Source organism: Scleropages formosus, chromosome 6, assembly GCF_900964775.1.
Source record: "Scleropages formosus chromosome 6, fSclFor1.1, whole genome shotgun sequence".
In the NCBI taxonomy this organism is placed as follows: Eukaryota; Metazoa; Chordata; class Actinopteri; order Osteoglossiformes; family Osteoglossidae; genus Scleropages; species Scleropages formosus.
In genome coordinates this window covers 14,427,388-14,447,014 of record NC_041811.1, presented here as the reverse complement: position 1 = coordinate 14,447,014, position 19,627 = coordinate 14,427,388, and the positions used below count along the sequence as shown (strand labels likewise).

Below are 19,627 nucleotides of genomic sequence, written 5' to 3'. Positions count from 1 at the left end.
TTTATTGGTGAAAATTAAAAACACTGGAAGAAAATGCATCAGACAATGAGAAAAGGTACTTAAAGAATATGACACCCTTTTCCAGACTTTACTGCATTTATTGTAATTTCAGTGCCACTGAAATGAAAAAAAAAGTTACTTGCTGAACTCAGGCAAGATAACAAGCAATAAAAACAAAATATGTATAAAGGAACAAATGCAGTAACTCCATTCAGCTAAAAAAAAAAAAAACATTTCCTGAAAAATTCAAATGAAAACCTAAAAACTTGATACAAAAAGGGTAAAGACAATTATGTAAACTATACCAAATTACTTTTCACTGCAAATAAGCAAAATGTGGACTTTCAAAATGTTTGCTGGAGAACCTAATATTGGAAATATCGGAATTTTGCTCCTGCTGAAGAGGTGCACATACCTACGATGCCACTACATAGTCAAGAGTTAATACTTTTTCATTAGCTTGAAAGCATTCTGATGAACTACCTTGGTTATTATAGAAACAATGATGACGGGTATGACCATGTTGCTGTTCCACGGAACTGCAAGGAAATCTGTGGTAAGCCTACACATCAGCTCGTTGTACGACACCTCAGAAATAAGACGAATTTAAATCAGTGGAACGGGAGGGATTCTGCCGTTAGCTACGTGCACTGATCCATTGAGAGCAGACAACTAGTCAATAATAAACGCAAATGGATTTCGACTTCACATTACTCAAGGTTCCACAGATTCACTTTTCATACTGTTGTTGGGCAGATGTCTTCTTCCACAGGTGTTTTGTTCAGAATTTTAGGGATGGGTGCGACTTGACTCATAACCAGATCTCCTGCACAGTGAACTACTGGTCAAGAGTATAGAAATAAAAATGGTGAGGATTTAAAAAAGAAAAAGATTTGAGGCCCCCTAGCGGTCAATAAAAGGTCTTTAAAAAGCCTTTGGATGGCACATATGAATATTTTACATTTAAAACAATTTCGTTTCTTTACACGTTTGCATTTTCCGTATTTGAGAGGAACCAATTCTCAAAAACTGAATTTGGGGAATTTTCTCAAAATGGCCATCCCAGCTCAGCTTTCCTAATGTTCGGTGTTTCACCGCGCTTCAGAGCCCTGTGGGGTGCACCGAGAAATCAGGACAACAGGACAGTCTGCTTCATGCCCAATTTCATAACAAGACATCACATTAAAATTGAGCCGATTTAGAAGAGAGGGTGTGCCGTTCTGCTGCAACAAGTCACATATCTGAGCTGCATTCCGTCGACCGGCAGGGAAACGAGGCTGTTCATGCAAACAATCTCACTCCACCGCCCTGGTGATGTGCAACAGGCGAGCGCAAGAACGCACGCTCTTAGACGCACCTGGGCTGCCACGAAGGAATACAACATTAATGAGGTAAAATTACCTAAGAGAGAAAAGGTACATATAGCGAAAACAATGGCTTTAAAACAATGCACGCTCCAGTACCACTGGGTTGCTTTGTGTCCAGTGCCTACAAGAAATCAGCTTTAACTTCATCTGATCTTCAGTGAACAAAGCTAAAAGTAGACCCCATAGTGTACCTGTTTTCAGTATGCATCCTGTGCCCATCCAGTGTTCGAATGCTCTTACTGCCCCCTAGAAAAGCATATTTAAAACCAGAAAGCTTGCAGTGCATTGCTTTGAGAGAGAGAAGGGAGGAAGGGGGACTGAAAACACTAGCCAAGATGAGAAAAGGGTGGAGGGGTGTTTAATATTTAAAAAGCCAACTGATTGACCTTTCACATTTTCAGCAGCGCAATACTAAACCTGAGACTGCATGTCTCTGTAGTTGTTTCTCCCCCTATAAAACTGCTTTCCTCCCTTCCCCGATCCTGAGAACGAAACGCCACACAATTCCAACACGAAAAGATCCCCTGACTGACGTCACGAGTCAAAGCATTTCATAATGGCTTCCCGATCAAATTTGAAGTTAAGGAAAGTCTTTGAGGAAAGCAGGCGCTCACAGTCTCCGTTGCACGCGGCCAACGGCTGTTCGTCGTTTGAGCTGCAAACGTCACATGCGGTGTCTGGAAAGCACAAGAGCGAGTCAGAGGGCTCATATGTCAGCGCGCCTTCCTAGAGATACCCTTATGTCAAAGGGGGCAGCACGTTCCTGCTCGGCACGGTGGCGTAAACATACCTGTGTCAAAGTTGTCCTGCAGTCTCCTAGGCTGAAGTCTCTTGTCCTCTTTCTGAAACAAAAACATTCCTAATTCCGATACAGAATTAGCTTAATGCTATAACTGACATTTAGGTAAATTGCTTAGCGCTTGAAGTGAAAAAGAACGACACCAAAGGCCGAGAATGACCACTATGGTATGAGTGTGAGACTTCACTCACAACCAGCTGGTGGAGAGTCCCCAGCTGGTTGCTGACCCCATTCGGCCTCTTCTTTACACTTGGCGAGTCCTGGTGCCTCCTCCCATTGCCCTTCATATTTGGATTCTGAGTGTGGAGGGTAAGTAGGAATAATGAGTGATGTATACCTTATTCATACAGTTTACATTTTTCTCCAAAACAGCTTCTTCATTTACCCATTTTTCCAGCAATTCAAAGTAAGCACCTTGCTCAAGAGTATTACAGCAGGAGGTGGAACCCGGGTCCTTTCAGCACAAGACAATGGCTCTGACGACTACACCACCTGCTGCCCTAATAAACATACCAACATTGATCCGCAGTGACTGGTGTTGTCATGTCAAAACTGAAAAGGGACACCAAGGTACAAGATGGACATACAGGGCATGTGTGAGGAAAGGTACAACCCTGGAAAGGATACCAGTCCACCGCTAGGCTCGCTCTCTCTCACTGAGACACACACACACAAAAAAAAAAAAATTTAGTGACACAAAGTCACTAAACATGTCTTTGGACTGCAGGAAGAAACCAAAGTGTAGTGAGGGACCAAAGCCACTTGCAGTATAGACCAACAGGGGAAGACATCTAGTAATTTCCTTTATATTATCTCTAATATACAGGGAAACTACAGAACGCTCACCACAGACATATAAGATCATTACCCACCTTAACTTTCAAAAACTCTGCCAGCTCATATTGACTGGGTTGGCTGGGATGCTTCTGCTTCTGTTTTGGCCAGGCCTCTGCTGGAGATGCTTCAGCTGACAGCTGATTCCGTCTGGCTTTAGGCCTAGAAATATTACCCACGAGAGGAAAAAAGGCTTTCCGACAAGCAAGGTCACATTAAACCTGACAGGGAACGCTAAATAATCTGTTCTCTAGTGCTCATCAGCATGAACACTAGATAACAAATCAAGTGCCATTTGGTCAACAAAGACACGGTAATGAAAAACAGAAGGAAGGCAAAATATTTTTCTCCAGGCCTACAAAGCACCTCCATCCAAGTGGATGAGCCAAGTTACCATCTATGATGATCCAGTTGTAACAGATGTTATTGCCATCACTAGGCAGCAAGGGACTTTATTTATACGATAAAAGCATCAATGTCAGGTCAACACGCAGTCCGTAAGCACGGCTGACTTTAGTGCTGAGAAAGCACAGCCCTCTGCAGAGCCAAGGGTACTGTACTTCAACAGTCAGCATCATATTCATAATTTAGATGCAAGCAGCATTATTGATCCAAGCCTTTCCACTTTCCTTCACTGCAGCTGCACTCGAGTCTAAAACAACATGACTCACCGGACTTTATCTGTTTGGAGTTTGCATGGAGTGCTGCCATTGGGGACCAATTCCTCCTCGCTGTCTGACGAGTCTGCTTTATGCTTGGCAATCCATTCCCTAAGGGGTCTGAAAAATACAACCTCAGTTTTAATTTAGTTTCCCTTTCAGTGAAATATTATAGCAAGTGATTAAAAAAAGTGTTTTTAAATTTTTTAAAAAATTCTCACTTTATTAATATAATCGATTAAGATCAATTTAATTCATATTTTGATATAAATGATGTTTTTTTTCCAAACTATGTTCAGTTTGAGTACATCAGCAACAGTTGCAGAGCCAAAGTGCAAATCAGACAAATAGTCTGAGGAAAAAAAGAGACCTACTCCAAATATGAAGGGCAGAATCAAATATTACACCTTCAAAAACAGTCGACTGCATGTACCAAAATTACTTTAACTATGTACATATGAAAATGCTTCACCCAAGTTTCACTCCAACAATAACTGTTTTAATTTGTACTTTTAACTTGAACTCCTCTGAGGATTTCTTGTTGCTCAAAAACTTAATTAACAACACCATCTCTAATGAGTTCAACTGAAGCAGCACATTGTGATCTCAGGGGATGAAGCCAACAAACTCACCTTATGAATGGAATGGCCATAAAGAACTTGTTGGGGGCCAGTCCAAGTTTAGACTTGGGTGTCATGTCATTTCGGTGACATGGCAGTTTATCCACAGGGAACCACTCAATGTTCTATAATGGAGGGGGGGGAGACAAAAAAACAAAAAACCTTGCTCCCAAGTTTGACAACTACTTATTAATACGAAAGCAGAAAATGAAATACCCGAATTTCCTTTCTTGTCTTGGGATTGAACTTTGTCTCCTTTGGAACTCCAGGAATTATGTATAAACGAGCCAACTGATCTGTGATCTTCTGCTCAATGAAAACATCTTTGCAGATGCGGTCCCGGATATCAAAACCGGTCTCTTCCAAGACCTGAAAGTAAAAACAAGAAACAAAACTGAAGTTAAAGCTAAAAGTGGAAAATAATTTATATCCATATTTTTAAACCAAGCCGGAACAACGTTATGAAAAATGCACAATACTTTTCAAGACCATTTTCTACAAAAAAAGGATACAGACATGGAAACCAAACTGTATGCAGAATTCATTCAGGAGCTGGAAGCGAGCGAGAGGTCAAGCAAACACACCTCTCGCACAGCGCAGTCATGGGGAGCCTCGTCCTCGTTCACTTTCCCCTTTGGAAAGCCCCAGCCTGACTTTGCCAGATAGCCTTGAACCAGCAGCACCTGCACAAGCACGATTCCCGCATATTGTAAAGACTCAAACTAAACAGCACCGACGAACATGAAACCTCACCTATGGAGTACCTTTCCTGCGCACATTCACACTCACATTGTTGTAGGTTTCGTCGAGAATGATCGCTCCATATGTTGGAACTCCCATTTTGTACTCCTTCCATTGTTCTAACACCTTCTGAACATCCTCTCCTTGTGGCAACAAAAATGGACAATGATTAAAAAGTTTTCAGTGTTAAGGACTTTAACATAGTTAGTGACACATGCAATGGATTAAAAACTCCACAGAAGAATGATTTATTAAAGCTCCAAATCATTACCAAAAGACATAAGATCAGTACTGGCTAGGTAAAGAATTCAGGGAAAACAGCAGTACCTTGAGACATGGGAATCCCACTATTCAAGTTTGATGCTAAAAACTAAGAGAGGCACCACTACAGGTAAATACTGTGGAAAAATAATAGAACTGAACACTGTAAAAGACTGTACAAGACTGCAATGCTGATGTGTGCTACGCCATTAAAGAATGGAGCTGTTTGCACAAACAGACCCACATGTCTACAAAATTCTTCAAAACCCTTCCTTGCAAACTTACCAACTTCTATTAAATAAGTGTGTTAGTGCAAATATTACATTAAAATTTCCATAGTCCTTTTTGTAGCATTGTTAACTATCTGGAAAAAAGAATTCATCCCTCTGGAGGGGTTACACATAATTTACTTGTTTGTAGGCTTTAACTCAGTGAGTGGAAGAACAGCAGACGGCATGTGAGCTAATTATGTGCTCCTAAAAAGGTCATGGAAGAATGTTCTATTAAGCTGAAAATCAAAACAGGAATTGTACAGGAATGATATGCCATGGGGGAAGGGAGGGAGGGAGAGTAAAACCTTTGAAGAACTCCAAAAGTTCTGATAATTAAAGACATGGAGCAAGTCACAACTTGCATTGTTTCACAAAAATATCCATCAGGCTGACATGGACATATATCTCACAGCCAAATCCTAAATGCTTGGCATTAAAGAGCCAGCTAGGGAACAAATTTAATACTCAGCAGTTTCGGATACACCAGACAAGCCAGGAAACAATGGACCTGAAGACCTGTGTTAGGGGATGCTCTGATAAGTCCTCCTCTCACTCGCAGACTGAGGAAAAACTAGCCATTTCCATCTGCTGCTCCCACTGTAAACATGAGTCCCACAGTCTTGAACGCTGGTCATTTTATTTTCCCTGGACCAATCAATTTCACCTCTCCAGCGACAAAAAACATCTGTTCCTACTAACAGAATCTGAAGGAAACCTTTTCCACACTGGTTTATTCTGCCACTCCTTGGCAGAACCAACACTCACAGGAAGAGAGCTCACAAAAGGATATCAGCTTTGGCAAAGTCTCTTATCCCACACTGAGGTAATCCTGGTGAGTTCTGCATGCAGAAGTCCAAGTAGAACCAGTGGGCAAGCTCGATCTGGAAGCAAACTCTGATGGCATTGTCCCTTTCTTCACTCGGAATGTGCAGGATGAATCGGCTGGCAGGACCAGAGAGAGAAGGATGGACGTTAGGACATGAACTTAAAACAAAAAGTTGGTTTACTACGCATGCAAGTAGATGTATGAAAATTGGGTTCAGTGCAAAGTGCAGCAGGTTGTGTGGTCATCAGTGCTGTTTGCTTGTAATCTGAAGGATGCAGGTTCAAATCTCACACCTGCCGCAATTCCCTCGGTCAAGCTACTTACCATGAACTGATACTGTAAGAATGACACACAGTAAAATGTGCAAGTCATTATAAAGATATTTAACCTTTTCAGTCACCTTGGACAAATGAGACACCCCCAAATAAGAATACATGAGTGAATGGTGTTGGAAAGTGGTTTTGCACTGACTATAAGCAGTTATTTTCAAGATCACTGTAGTGCACACAAAAACTCCACATGCAATACATACAGAGCCTGTGAATTTCTGTAAATGTCACATGAAATACTAAATCCTTTTGCTTGGAGGCCTTGGAGATGTCTACCTTCCCAGGACCAAATCACATATTTTTGTCCAAAGTACAGGACATATTAATAAGATTTCATCTCAAATTGGAGATTTCACGGTTTGAGAAATATGAGACAACTTGACTGGGGTGGGGTTGAGGAGAAATCATAGAAATTAATCGGGGGGGGGGGGGGGGGGGGGGGGGGGCTTTTGCTGGGTCCCAAGAGGACACATGTAACACAGATCACAGATGCTGTATTACAGATGAAGACAGCTACTCTGTGTGGGTGTCCGGCAAGTTTAGGCTGATATTTCCTGGAAAAGAGGGGTCACCAGCACTGTCACAGCTCCTGGTAGTGTGAAACTTAGTCTAAATGGGTTAGGGGCAGCAAGTACTGCAGTGCTTGGGATCACTGGCTCTGAACCTGAAGGTCCCCATTTCGAATTTCCCTCCTGCTGCAGGACTCCGGATCAAAGATCTTACCTCGTAAAGCAGGGTGTAAATACCGTCAGCTCAAGTAGGTAAACCATATAAAGTGACAGACAAACATTGTAAGTAAGCTTGGACAAAAGTAACAGTCAAAGAATAACAACAGTAGTGGCCATTGTAGGGCAAGCTGCTATGCATTTGCCAAGAAAGAGTGAGCTTGGAAAAGGGAGTTGGCTAAATAAAAGATGAAAACAACAGCAGCAGCAGCAGCAGCCAGAAGAGGAAGCCTAAGAAAAACAAGGGTCAAAGGTCAGGGATGGACCATGTGACCAGAAACCTCTGGAAAGTTTTCTTCAGCTACTTCCTTCCTTCTTGAGTATTTAAAGGGGGACCAAGAAGAGTAGAGCACTGCTGAAATAATTTCTAATGTAATGCATTACACTGCAGTCAGACAGACTCTGAGTCACCCTGCTGTTCCTATACATTTTCAGGTGGCGTGTGCAGCGGTGGTCACAGGGGAGAGAGAGATACCAAAAAGTGTCGACATTACACCAGAACAAGCACATAGAACGTAAACGAGTGTATGCCTGCTTCTCTAAGTGAATTTCTACGCAGTTGCTACCTCAACACCTCCCCACACACAGCATGCATGGTGGACACATGATCATCATGATGATGATGTGAGTCTGAGATCGATCATCATGTGCTGCGAGCGTGTGTTCAACCGAGCTCAAGCTGGACACACAGCGAGCGAGCAGGCAGGCAGAGGCAGGCAGGCAGGCAGGGGCAGGGCTCCTGAGCTGTGCTGAGCCTGAGCCTGAGGCGAGCGCCGGGTTGCGGCTACCTGCACAGGTCGTCCAGGACACTGGTGGGAATCTCCCCTCGTCTCGTCTCCATGATGAGCACAAGAACATCCCGAACTCGGCCGCCGGCTGTTAAAAAGGGGGTACAAAGAAGGCACCGCCGCCGCCGTTTGCGCCTTTTCTAACCCCGCTTGTTGAGCAGAGTCCGGGGAAAGCGAACATCTGCGTGATCTGAGAAAGAGCGCCTCACGAATACTGCCTAAGGCACTGGCCAATACTTAAACGGCGACTAAGTCCGCGCGACGACAGGAAACGCTATGCAGGAACTCACTGCAATGCGTAGTCTCCTTTTTTTTTTTTTTTTTTTCTCTCCTCTCAACCAATTGAAACAGTCTGGAAGTCAGCGAGGCGAATTAAATTGGGAGGCTATCTGGGAGTGTAATATGATTGGCGTTGAATTTCAACCAATAGAAATGTCTGGATTGGAAACACTCCACCAGCATGTTTGGTTGAGACGCGAGAGAACCGGAAGACCTCTGGTAACTAGTAGCGCACCTATCGTTATATCGGGAACCCTAATAAACTAACGACCAGTCGTATCACGTCATTCATGAGCTCATGTTTTGTGGACAAAAGCGCTGCCGGCTATTATTTCACAGACTGGTATGCGGTTCTACATTAGGGTGAGATTAAAATAAACAATGTTAACCAGTTTTCACGAAGCAGCTACTGCCCATCGCCATCGTGTATCAAACACGGAAGTAATTAGTACTCACACACCTTTTTCTGATTAAATACTTTTTACTGACATTTCTTAATAATTACCTTTACAAACGAAACAAAGAAAACTCAGTTTTATTACATAACATTGCTAGTTTGGAGAGTGCTCGAAATCTAATCTGTACCAAATTCGATTATTCATCAAATTGGTTGTAAATAAAGAATTATTTTTTAAATTTAAATATTTAAAGTAGTTTTTTACAGATGTATTTTAAAGAGAGGGTCCTCCTGAAGCAATGTAATTAAATATATTAAAATTGTGTCCGTAAAATTACACGTTGCCGAAAAACCCTTCGTAAGGCGAATTGTCGTAAGTCGAACACGTGATTACCATGAGCTTCTATGGTAATTTTGTTGCATTCCTGAGGCTAAAAAGTGACACCCGTTAAGCCATCGTCACATCTCATTAAAATGAACACAGCTACTTCAGCAATTAACATTAGTTATTGAAACACGGCAGTTTCCCTCCATTAATTACAGTACATCATAATACTGTATGTCTGTCTACCTGCGCTTAATAATAGCTCTTTCGGAACTATTATGTACCATACGTTGAACAAACACACTCACAAACGAGGCTTCTACTAATTCAGCCTTTAATGCAACGGACGGAGAACAAAGACAAAAGAAATCAAGGATACACACACACACACACACACACACACACACACACACACACACACACACACACACACTCTGAAACCAATGCAAGTAAATCCATACTTCCTAAATAAACTGACATGGTGTCTCACGGTGCTTGGGCTGTGTCATTCTGCGTGGGTTCGATCACCGTTCACTCTGTGTGGCGTTCACATGTTCTCTCTGTATTTGCACGGGTTTCCTCCCACAGTCCAAAAATGTGTTTCGCCAAACCGGTGATTCTAAATGGCCTGTAGCAAATATGTGATGTATGCACGTACAGTATGTATATGTGTATTGCATTGCTCTGCTGTATAAATGTGGGAATGATTGTAGGGAGTTTAGTGTAGTAAATACCCTCGAATAAAGGTGCCAGCTAAATACTACATAATAGTCACTGTACCTTGCTTTGGAGAAAAGCACCTGCTGAATGAATAAATGTAAATGTCTCGTGCTGCTCAGTGGTCAGGAGACACAAAATCCAAATACAGTCCTCAAAAATGCAAAGAAATGCCTTCTAAGCTGAAACAGTTGTATTAAATGAAACTCCTGCTAAAATGAAATTCTCATAACGGGCACATCTTGAGGTATGACTAGATGTAGAGGTTCCTTTAAAAGTATGTGTTTACTCATATAACTTCTACACTAAGAGTAACGTTCAAACTTGGATCTGCATTGCTTTACTGGTTAAATGAAACAAAGACACTTTCAACAAAGATGTTGTCTTAAAATAGCATTCCCTTTAATATACAGATTATGTTATAAAAACAAATCAACAAAAGGTTATGTGAAACAAAAATGGAATAAAATTCTCACTATTTTGGACATCAAGAATCCAAAACTAAACTTCTCTTACAAATAGCATGTGCTAAATTTTTCTTATCAAAAAGAAACTTTATAGCTCATTGCATCCAGCTGGAAAAACCTCGAAAGGACTTGAGAAAAATGTAGGGGCTAAGTTTAGCCGACTTGATTCTACCTATTATAAGAAATAATACACACATTGTAAAAGTTAAAATAAATTTGCTTGAATGCATAACATTATATACAAACATATCAGAAGTTGCATGTAATGATGTTTGGCAACGATAACCTTATATCACCATTTATCTGTAGCTGCATAATTGAACGTTTATATCACCCAAGCTGTCATTTATGGATAACAATAAACCTTTAGTACATACCATACAAAAAACACTGTACAATTATCCCATGGATTCAACTATCACTGCTGTGCTGATGATACCCAGCTCTTCCTCTCCTTTCCACCTGGAGCATCAGAGATTTCCTACAACTCACTCTTTCCAAAAACAGAGATTCTTTACCTTCCAGCTGGCCTGTCTTCCTGTCATGATCTCTCGATCAAACTGGACAACTCACTCATTTTGCCTACCTCCTCCGCTAAAAGTCTGAGAGTGATGATTGACTCAACTCTATCTTTCTCTCGGCACATCGAAGCCGCAACCCGGACCTGCAGATACATCCTGCGTAACATCAGCAGGATCCATCCTTTCCTCGCAACAGACTCTGCCCAACTACTCGCCCAGGCCATGGCGACATCCCGTCTGGACTACTGCAACTCTCTCATCTGGCCTTCCTGCTACTGCCATCAAACCTCTACAGCTGCTGCACAAGTTGTGTTTGACTTGCCAAAACATTCCCATGTATCTTCTCTACTTGTTTCTCTGCACTGACTTCCTATAGCTGCCCGGATCAAATTTAAGACCCTGGTTATTGCCTAGAAATGGATCAATAGAATAAATGTAAATTTACTACAATTTCTGCGCTTAACATTTTTACATTTACAGTTTTTCATTTAGCAGACGCTTTTCTCCAAAGCGACGTACATCTCATAGAAAACAGTTTGTGCATTACATTAGGAGAGAGAAACATAGCTGCAGATGTGTGATTCTCAATTATCTTGAGTTTCTCCTCAAGAGCAATTGCCCTCCTCTCTTCTTCTCACCAGTAGCAAGAGACACAGACGGGCGTTTCGTAGACATGATGGAGGCACAAAACACAACTATGTCAAATTTCATTTGCTGTAGCGTTTCACTCCATATACTTTAAGTTTTGAAATTATTACAGCCTCATACTTTGGCAAACGTTGCCTGTGGGGGTTAATGCTGCTGTGAAGCAGACTGGGCTGCTGTTCTACCGTCACCCTTTTACCCCGGCTTTACCGTGCCATCCACACATCTGTCCGTTTCTTTTACTGCCACTATTGTCCGTCTAAGGTTTAAGGAAAATCAGAGTCCAGGAGGGTCTGATAAAGCTTGCAGAGACAGAAAGAGCCCAAAATGAAACTGAATGGTGTTGGAGCTCATGGCGAACACCTCACCTGGGCTCTAGCAAGAAGGCTTATGTGGGGATGGATGGATGGATGGATGGATTAGACAGATAGATAGATAGATAGATAGAACAAGCTATGTGTCTTATGTATCTGAAGAACTAAAAAAAAAAACAAACACAAGCTGATCATAAATTTTGAATGAAGCAGCATTTTCGCGGAATCCTCCACATGATGGATGTATTCGACATGCGACATGATTGCGGAGCAGCAGGTAGCGCTGTGTTTTACACTGTGAAGCCGGTGCTCAGTTCGAACCCGATCCTGTTGCAGCACCCTTCTACTCACCCGGCACGGAGATGATATTACTCACTGCATATAAAACGGGTAACTCACAGCAAAGTTCATTATATATTTAAAAAAAAAAAAAAAAAAAACTCAAAATCACTGTAGGCAAACAAAGGATTCAGATAAAGGAATGGCAATAATATAATAAAATATAACATAATGTAATATTTGTTATAATACACGTACGAGCGATGCCCCGGGAGGAAAGCCGACAATTGAGCGCAGTCAACCACTGAAGCAGAGACCCAGGAACCGGGTGTGGCGGCAGTGGCGGTGGCGGCGGCGGCAGCGGCTACGCGCCGTGACGTGGGACCTCATGTGCGCGCGCACACACGCACGCTCGGGCGGGGGGAGTCGAGCGATCGTGTCGCGGATCGGTGTCGGAGCACATCCCATCCCATCCCTCGTTTCATAATCGAGGAAGAAGACTTGCTTTCGGGGACGAGCGTCGCCGCCGCCGCCGCACTGCGATCATGGCCCAGGCGCTGAAGGAGCGATTGGACCGCTTCCTCCATGAGAAGAACTTCATGACGGACCTGCTGGCCAAGGTGGAGGCCAAGACCGGAGTGAACAGGTCCTACATCGCCATGGGTGAGTGAGTCCCGAAACGCGGAAGGGAAGCAAGGGAGGAGGCGCACAGTCACAACACAATGACAGTGCCGCGGCCGCATAGTTGGTATTTACTGCAGAGCTGAGCACTGACACAACAACAGCCCGGGACTCCGGACGGAGTCGGTCGGAGACACCGCCCGCCTGCCCCGTGCGTGCGTGGCGAAAAATGATTTGGGGCTGTCTTTCGAGGGGTCTGTCTCTGTGTATTTTTAGTAAACGTGCACGAGCTCTTCGGGTCCATTTCCAAGGCCATGTCTCGGGCCCGGGGGGGGAGGGAGAAGGAGGAGGAGGATGTGTGAACACGATTTGCAAGTGCGCACGCGGCACAGCCCAGTTTTTTTTTTTTTTTTTTCCTCTCATCTCAGTAAAATAAGCAGAAAATCTGGAGAAAAGTGCGGTAACACGGCGAGGCGCTGCCTAAAACGAGTACATGAAGTGTAACAGAGGTTGTTCTTCCCTGTTCCCTGTCCCCATGTCCAGCCGTGATGGCCGTGGTCGGGATCTACCTGGTGATCGGCTACGGCGCCTCCCTGCTCTGCAACCTCATCGGCTTCCTGTACCCCGCGTACATCTCGTGAGTCCCGCGCACGACGTTGCGTCACTGCGTCACTCGTGGCGTCAGAGGACGCAAAGGTGCTGCGTCACTGAGATGAGCTCACAGCGGGACGGAGCGAGTGAGACGGAGGAAGACAATGATGTGGGCAGTCACGCAGGGAGATGGGCGCGCATAATATTGAAAACGCAGAAGAAAACGTGGCACAGCTCAGTGTAAAAGACATGATTTGCCCTGCGTGAGCACATGTGAAGTGCAGTTGGGAACGCCCATTGTACATAAGATGTGGCTGAGCCTTGTGGACACGCTCTTGGCCGTCTCTCTCTCTCTCTCTCTCTCTCTCTCTCTCTCTCTCTCTCTCCCTCTCTCCCTCCCACACGTTTACCCTGTTAGTCTGGGGCTTACTGCTGTGTGGCACCGTGTTTGTGCTCTGAGAACCTACTGTGCATTACAGAGCTCCCGTACGTGCAAAGGTGCAAGTTAATTGGTCACGTAACTTAAACGCTGCTTTGATCACACTAGTTGTCCTCCGGTAGAGCAGTGGTTCTTAACCTTTTCCAGGCCTGGAACGGCTTTAAGACTCGGATGAAAGGTAGGGGCCCATCCTAGAAAAATGTCCACAGATGAATTGGGGGGAGAACGTTGCACTGAGGTTATTGCACTGAAAACTGATTACCGTCACCTAGAATTATATTATAGATGGAGACAAACATACACACATTGACTGAAACAGCATAGCAATATTGTTTTCAAAGCCCGTGCTTCACAGACCACCTGAATCCCATCCAAAAACCCCAGTGATGTCCGTGGACCCTAGGTTAAAAACTCCTGCAGTAAACGAAAACTATTTTAAATCCTAAATGAAATTTTAAGGAAAGTATTTGGAGTGTCATCACAGTTGCTGTTGGAATAATTGACATTTTTGAGATTTTTTTTTTTTGTGATTGAACGCAGGGGCAGAGTCCAGAACATTCCTGCTGCCTTCACTCATCTGTCACTTTTGTGAGCGATTTACGTGGTGAATTTAGGATGCGAGCCGTTGGAGTGTGTAAGAAGACGCTGAAGGCTGACGTGGGTTCGAACGACTTCCTCTGAGTTTCCAGCCCGTCCTGATGATGTAGTTTGTAACCGGTGTGGAAATTACACTCGGAGGTGCTCGTCCTGCAGGGGAGCTCCGTTCTCGTGTGTTTCGATCACATGACGGGCCCCACTTCTTCGCCGTTCCACTCGAGTTCCTCTGCCGACGTGTTCTTTTAAGACTCTTTAATGTAAATTGGGTTCTTTAAACAACTCCCATCTTTTTTCAGAAAAATTCTAATCAAACGATGACATGAAACTATCTTTTATTTTAAAAAAGGTTCATTTTAGTAGGATGTTTAAAGAATCCTTTGTTTATATTCAGGTACATGAACAAATCAAGTGTCCTTGGCCAGACTAGACGAAAAGAACAAATTCATTCTTTCTCTAAAGAAACGTTAAGAAAAAGCATAAGCAAAGCTTTAGATAACACGGATAATTTATCACCAATAAACATCATTTTGCAAACACATATCCAAGCAGCTATGCACTTAAGTATATTTTATTTTCCCGGCATTATGCGTATTTTAAGCATTGTTTTCACCTAAAGTAGTCCACATTAGTACATTTCCACCGTTTATATGAACTTTTTTTTTTTTTCTTTTTAATTAAAGTGTTGTCACAACTGGGAATAATTTTCTTCTTAACAGACTTAAAAACCCCTCTACGTTTTTTTTATATCGTGCCAGTTTGAATTGCGCAAGGACAAACGTTGCATAAGCAGGATCACAAGAATTTGATCGCAATGTTTTTTTTTTTCCCCCTTGGGCGGCAATGCAGGTACTACGTGTGAGTAACTTTGTAGGCCGTACACCGGGGAACTGGGTGCTCCCAGTGCTTATGCAATCCGGCAGCGCTGGCGTGTGTGTCGCTGTGCGTCTGCGTGGACGTTGAGCTAGACGCCGAGAAGAAGCACACTCCTCGTTCGGATCTTTCCCTTTCAGTGCGGTCTTTTAAAAATTAATTCGATCCGAGAAACGACATTTAAAGGAGCACCGTTTTGGTTTGGCCGCACCCTGTTTGGCGTGTGCCATCTGTTCATTTCGCATGGATAAAGAGAGCTTCCAAACCCGCATTGTACCCTGTTTTCATTTTTAATTCGGCACGTCGCGTCACCTGTGGTGACAGGAAAATCCCCGTCCCTGCGTGCTGAAAATATTCAGTGGGACTATTAGTACGTTTATTCTAATTACCAGCTTTTATCGTGGTGCCGTGTTACAGTACATGCAGAAAATTGATGAAACGTAGTTTTAGTTCAATTCCTGCGATTTCGGAGCGCAGGGAGGGAATGACGCTCGGCTGTTGTAGTTTGAACGCTGCAAAGATGGGGATGCCTTATAGGTGTATAGTATTCATAACAACGCAAAGTATAGCAGTTCTCAGTCGCTCTCGTGTAGTTATTTGGAATGCAAAACATCGCAGCACATACTTAAAATTTAACCAAATTATGCCTGGCAGCTAAATATTGTTTTAGCAGCTGCGCCTTGGTGGAACCTACATAATGCCTTTCCTTTGGTGTTAGATGTGGGCAGCGCTTAAAAATAGAATGAAGAAAAATGTAGAAAAAGACATGTTTCGTGTGTGTGTGTGTGTGTGTGTGTGTGTGTGTGTGAGGGAGAGAGAGAGTACCCTGGCCCTGGGATAGGCTCCAGACCACTGCAGCCCTCCACCGAGCAAAGCGGTACCCTCATATGTTCACGTATGGAGCTTTTAAAAGCACAAGGAACGCAAGTCGCACGTTGGCACGGCGCTGAACCGGTGAAGAAAGTACATTCCACTTTGAACGTACGCTGCAGCGTTTTGCAGAAGTTGCGTGACTCATGCTTTGTCTCGTGGTTTAGATTCTGCTCATTGCTCTCGAATGTGCTCAGAACGTTTCCTTTTCCTCCCAGAGATTTCTCAGAACACCTCTGTCCCCATCAGATCGGGCACCAATCTGAGCTGTTGCACCACAGAGGCGCTCCCGTACAACACGGCTTCCTAGTTATCGCCGTCACTTTCCCCCCCTGTAACGGCTGTTTCCTCTCCTCCGTGGAGTGAGCTTCTTAGCTGGTCTCTGCATCTTTATTTGTCAAATTGAAGTAGACAGAGAGAAGCCCTTAATGTTTTCAACATTTGTTATGCGTGTGTGTGTGTGTGTGTGTGTGTGTGTGTGACTTTGCTAACCGAAGCCCCTGCCTGATTTCAGGATCAAAGCCATCGAGAGTCCTGCCAAAGATGATGACACGAAATGGCTCACCTACTGGGTGGTGTACGGGGTGTTCAGCGTGGCCGAGTTCTTTGCCGACATTTTCCTCTCTTGGTTCCCATTCTACTACATGGGAAAGGTAACGTGTCTTTGTGTGTCTTTGTGTGTTTTTGCGTGTGTGTGCGCGCGTGCGTGGTCTTTCCTCTAGAAAATCATTCGTACAGCAGCAGAAACACCGTCTGAGGCTATACCTCTAACCACTTGTTAGAATTGTGCCTTATTATTATTGGCTGTTACTTAGCTGACACTTCCATCTAATTTGATTTACAACACTAGGCATGCTTTACTAAGCTACTTATAAGTATGTACTATTGCAGGGATTCGAACCCTAGACCTTTTGATTGCAAGGCTTTCACATTACACTGCCTGCCACTGATTCATGCCTATATTTGTAATATTAAAAATCTCATTTGGATGGGGAAATGGGTGCGTAGGTGGCGCAGAGGTTAAGGAGCTGGATTTATTTTTCGGAATGTGAGCTCTAGTTTCGGTTCAGAGGAGATGCCCTGCTGGTTTACTGTGCTCCATTCATGTTTACCATTTCTAAGTGGACTTCAAAGTGCACAGTAAATGCCCGAGTAGGGAGGGCTGTCCCATGTGATCACATGTTTAGGCCTTCATAGCAAAAACAGGACATGTATTTATGCCACCGCCGCTCCGTGCAATTTAATCGTATTTCTTCGCGTCTTCGTTTTTGACGGGGTTTCTCGTGCAAACAGACGGAGCGTCCTTCGCAGAAAGTACACAGTCGACTTCGAGAAACGTTGTTCTAGGAAGCATGTTTGAAGCGCCTAAGAAGGCGTGCATAAATTGATTCCTTTTACTGGCGTCGCCCCGCACCCTTCTCCGTCCTCGTTCGTGAGATTTTGTTCACGGCGCTTGAAAAGGGCATCTTGTGACTCTGCGCAGTCCGCTTGGATGCTGTGAAAGGCTTTTGTTTTTACCCTATCTGTGCGTAGTCGGTTGTGGAGTTCCAGACGCATCAGCCGTTTCCCTTATTGTAGCACATCTCATCTCTCAGTTTGAATGTGTTTAATTCAATAAAGTAGCCACAGTAGCCGTGGAGACGGAACCCCAACAGCTTTATTAGATTGAGACCCGTCTCTGGACTGAAGATGAAGTAAGTGGAGACCCGGCTTTGTGTGCCTCCTTCCCCGCTGCGCAGTGTGCGTTCCTGGTCTGGTGCATGGCCCCCACTCCCTCCAACGGCTCCGTCGTGATCTACAACCGCATCATCCGCCCGTTCTTCTTGAAGAACGAGGCCAAGCTCGACCGCGTGGTCAAGGACCTCTCGGACAAGGCTTCCGAAGCAGCGGGCAAGGTCAAAGAGGAGGGTAAGGAGGAGCAGAGCTGACACACATCTCTGTATGTCTCTGTACTCTTTGCATATGTCTGGTTGCTATCAGCTGAAGCGAAAAGCGATACAACATTTAAAGCTTTAATGCATGTTCCACGCCAAAATTCGATTTTAGCAGCCGAGGTCCGGAAACGCCTGTTGTTGCGAGGCCGCTGTGCGCACGTTTCACGGCTGCGGCGTTTCCAGAGCGAACTGCTTTATCATCACCCAGAGGGACACCAACATTTGCAATGTGCTGATAAGCATCAGCAGACACACACCGCCATTGTCTGCTCATCGTTAAACATTAATAAGGTGTTATCTCTGTGAAATGTACTGAAACATTTTATTAAAAAAACGCACATAATACCTACAGACTACTTCTTAAGAGGAATTTTGAGGATGTAATCATGACCCTAAGAACCAGATTTGCTTGCAGCAGTCTTGGGAAGATTCGTCTTTCATTTTAAAAAGCCCTGAGAAATTTGGCAACAAAAAAATCAGAATGTATCAAGTATACAGTGATTGGTAAACAATCCAAGTGGGTATGGGGGATATTGGATACTAAAAACTGCAGTAGTTGAGACATTTAGCCAATACAGTTACATGTGACCTTTCTCTTTCAGCTAAAAAAGCAACAGCAAATCTCATTTTTGAAGAGAAGAAGAATTTCTAATGAGGGTCTCGGGATTAAGTCACAAACAGCTTCATCTCTTAAAAGAGGACTGCGGTGTATGTCTGAAGAAATTAATGTTGCCTTGAATTTTTTTTCTTCTTTTTTTGGTATTTTTTAAAATTTGAGTTTTGTCTGTAAAAGTACAGTAGTAATAGGCAGCGATGTGTGAAAACAGTAATATTGAGGTACGTTTATTTCAGGCTTTACAACCCTTCAGTCTTGCAGGCACAGAGACTGTCTGACAGTCTTTATGTATTGATCTATGCTGTGTGTTTAAAAAAAAAAAAAATCCAAATAAATCTGTTCTGAAAAAGGTTTCTGTGTCTGGCTGAGGATGCTAAGATGCTTGTCTTTACAGTCATGCAAATGTTTCAACACTTCATTTGGCTGCACGTCTTAAAGTTTTTATGCAAATTATACCCACTAATAACAGCCAAGTATTTTATGTAGTTTGACCACTCTGTACTTGTAACTCCTACCTAAAAGTTCTTTTGAATCTAGCAAGGTTTTACTGGAAATTATACCTTTTTGTATAAGGGGCAGCTGAGTAAAGATTTTAAAATAAGGCAAAACAAAATGGTTCTTGCATTGGTTAGCTCCATTAGCCATCTGATCTCTTTTCCAAATACTGTAAGTTGCTCACCAACACAGAGGATCCACACATGAAATGTATAGTTAAACCTATATAATTAATTGTTTATTCACCGTTATTTGAGCTACATTATTAAACTGAGAACAATGGTACATTTCCATCACATTTTTTTTTGAAAAACAGTCCTCTTAGGCATTCTAAATTTTGACAGGCCTGACTTTACATTCACAGTAATTTTTGTGACTGTTCTTGAGAGAAAAAAAAGCTATATTTACTTCTGTCACACAACCGCTCAA

The 19,627-nt window shown here is 43.3% G+C and overlaps 2 protein-coding genes across 2 annotated transcripts; one reads left to right on the top strand and one right to left on the bottom strand.

The window, feature by feature from the left end:
* Positions 1 to 279: 279 nt before the first annotated feature.
* Positions 280 to 8,989, bottom strand: dcp2 (decapping mRNA 2). Its single transcript, XM_018744937.2, has 11 exons — positions 8,222 to 8,989; positions 6,344 to 6,495; positions 5,069 to 5,196; positions 4,864 to 4,962; positions 4,496 to 4,648; positions 4,292 to 4,404; positions 3,672 to 3,779; positions 3,039 to 3,162; positions 2,358 to 2,462; positions 2,158 to 2,209; positions 280 to 2,044 (listed from the first exon to the last, which is right to left on the bottom strand). Exons 1-11 carry the CDS (start codon positions 8,272 to 8,274, stop codon positions 1,902 to 1,904), a joined length of 1,230 nt encoding a protein of 409 aa, XP_018600453.1. The 5' UTR covers positions 8,275 to 8,989; the 3' UTR covers positions 280 to 1,901.
* A 3,569-nt stretch (positions 8,990 to 12,558) lies between these two features.
* Positions 12,559 to 18,755, top strand: reep5 (receptor accessory protein 5). The gene is made up of 5 exons (XM_018744886.2): positions 12,559 to 12,828; positions 13,330 to 13,423; positions 16,668 to 16,806; positions 17,893 to 18,061; positions 18,690 to 18,755. Exons 1-5 carry the CDS (start codon positions 12,711 to 12,713, stop codon positions 18,737 to 18,739), a joined length of 570 nt encoding a protein of 189 aa, XP_018600402.1. The 5' UTR covers positions 12,559 to 12,710; the 3' UTR covers positions 18,740 to 18,755.
* The last annotated feature ends 872 nt before the right edge of the window (positions 18,756 to 19,627 follow it).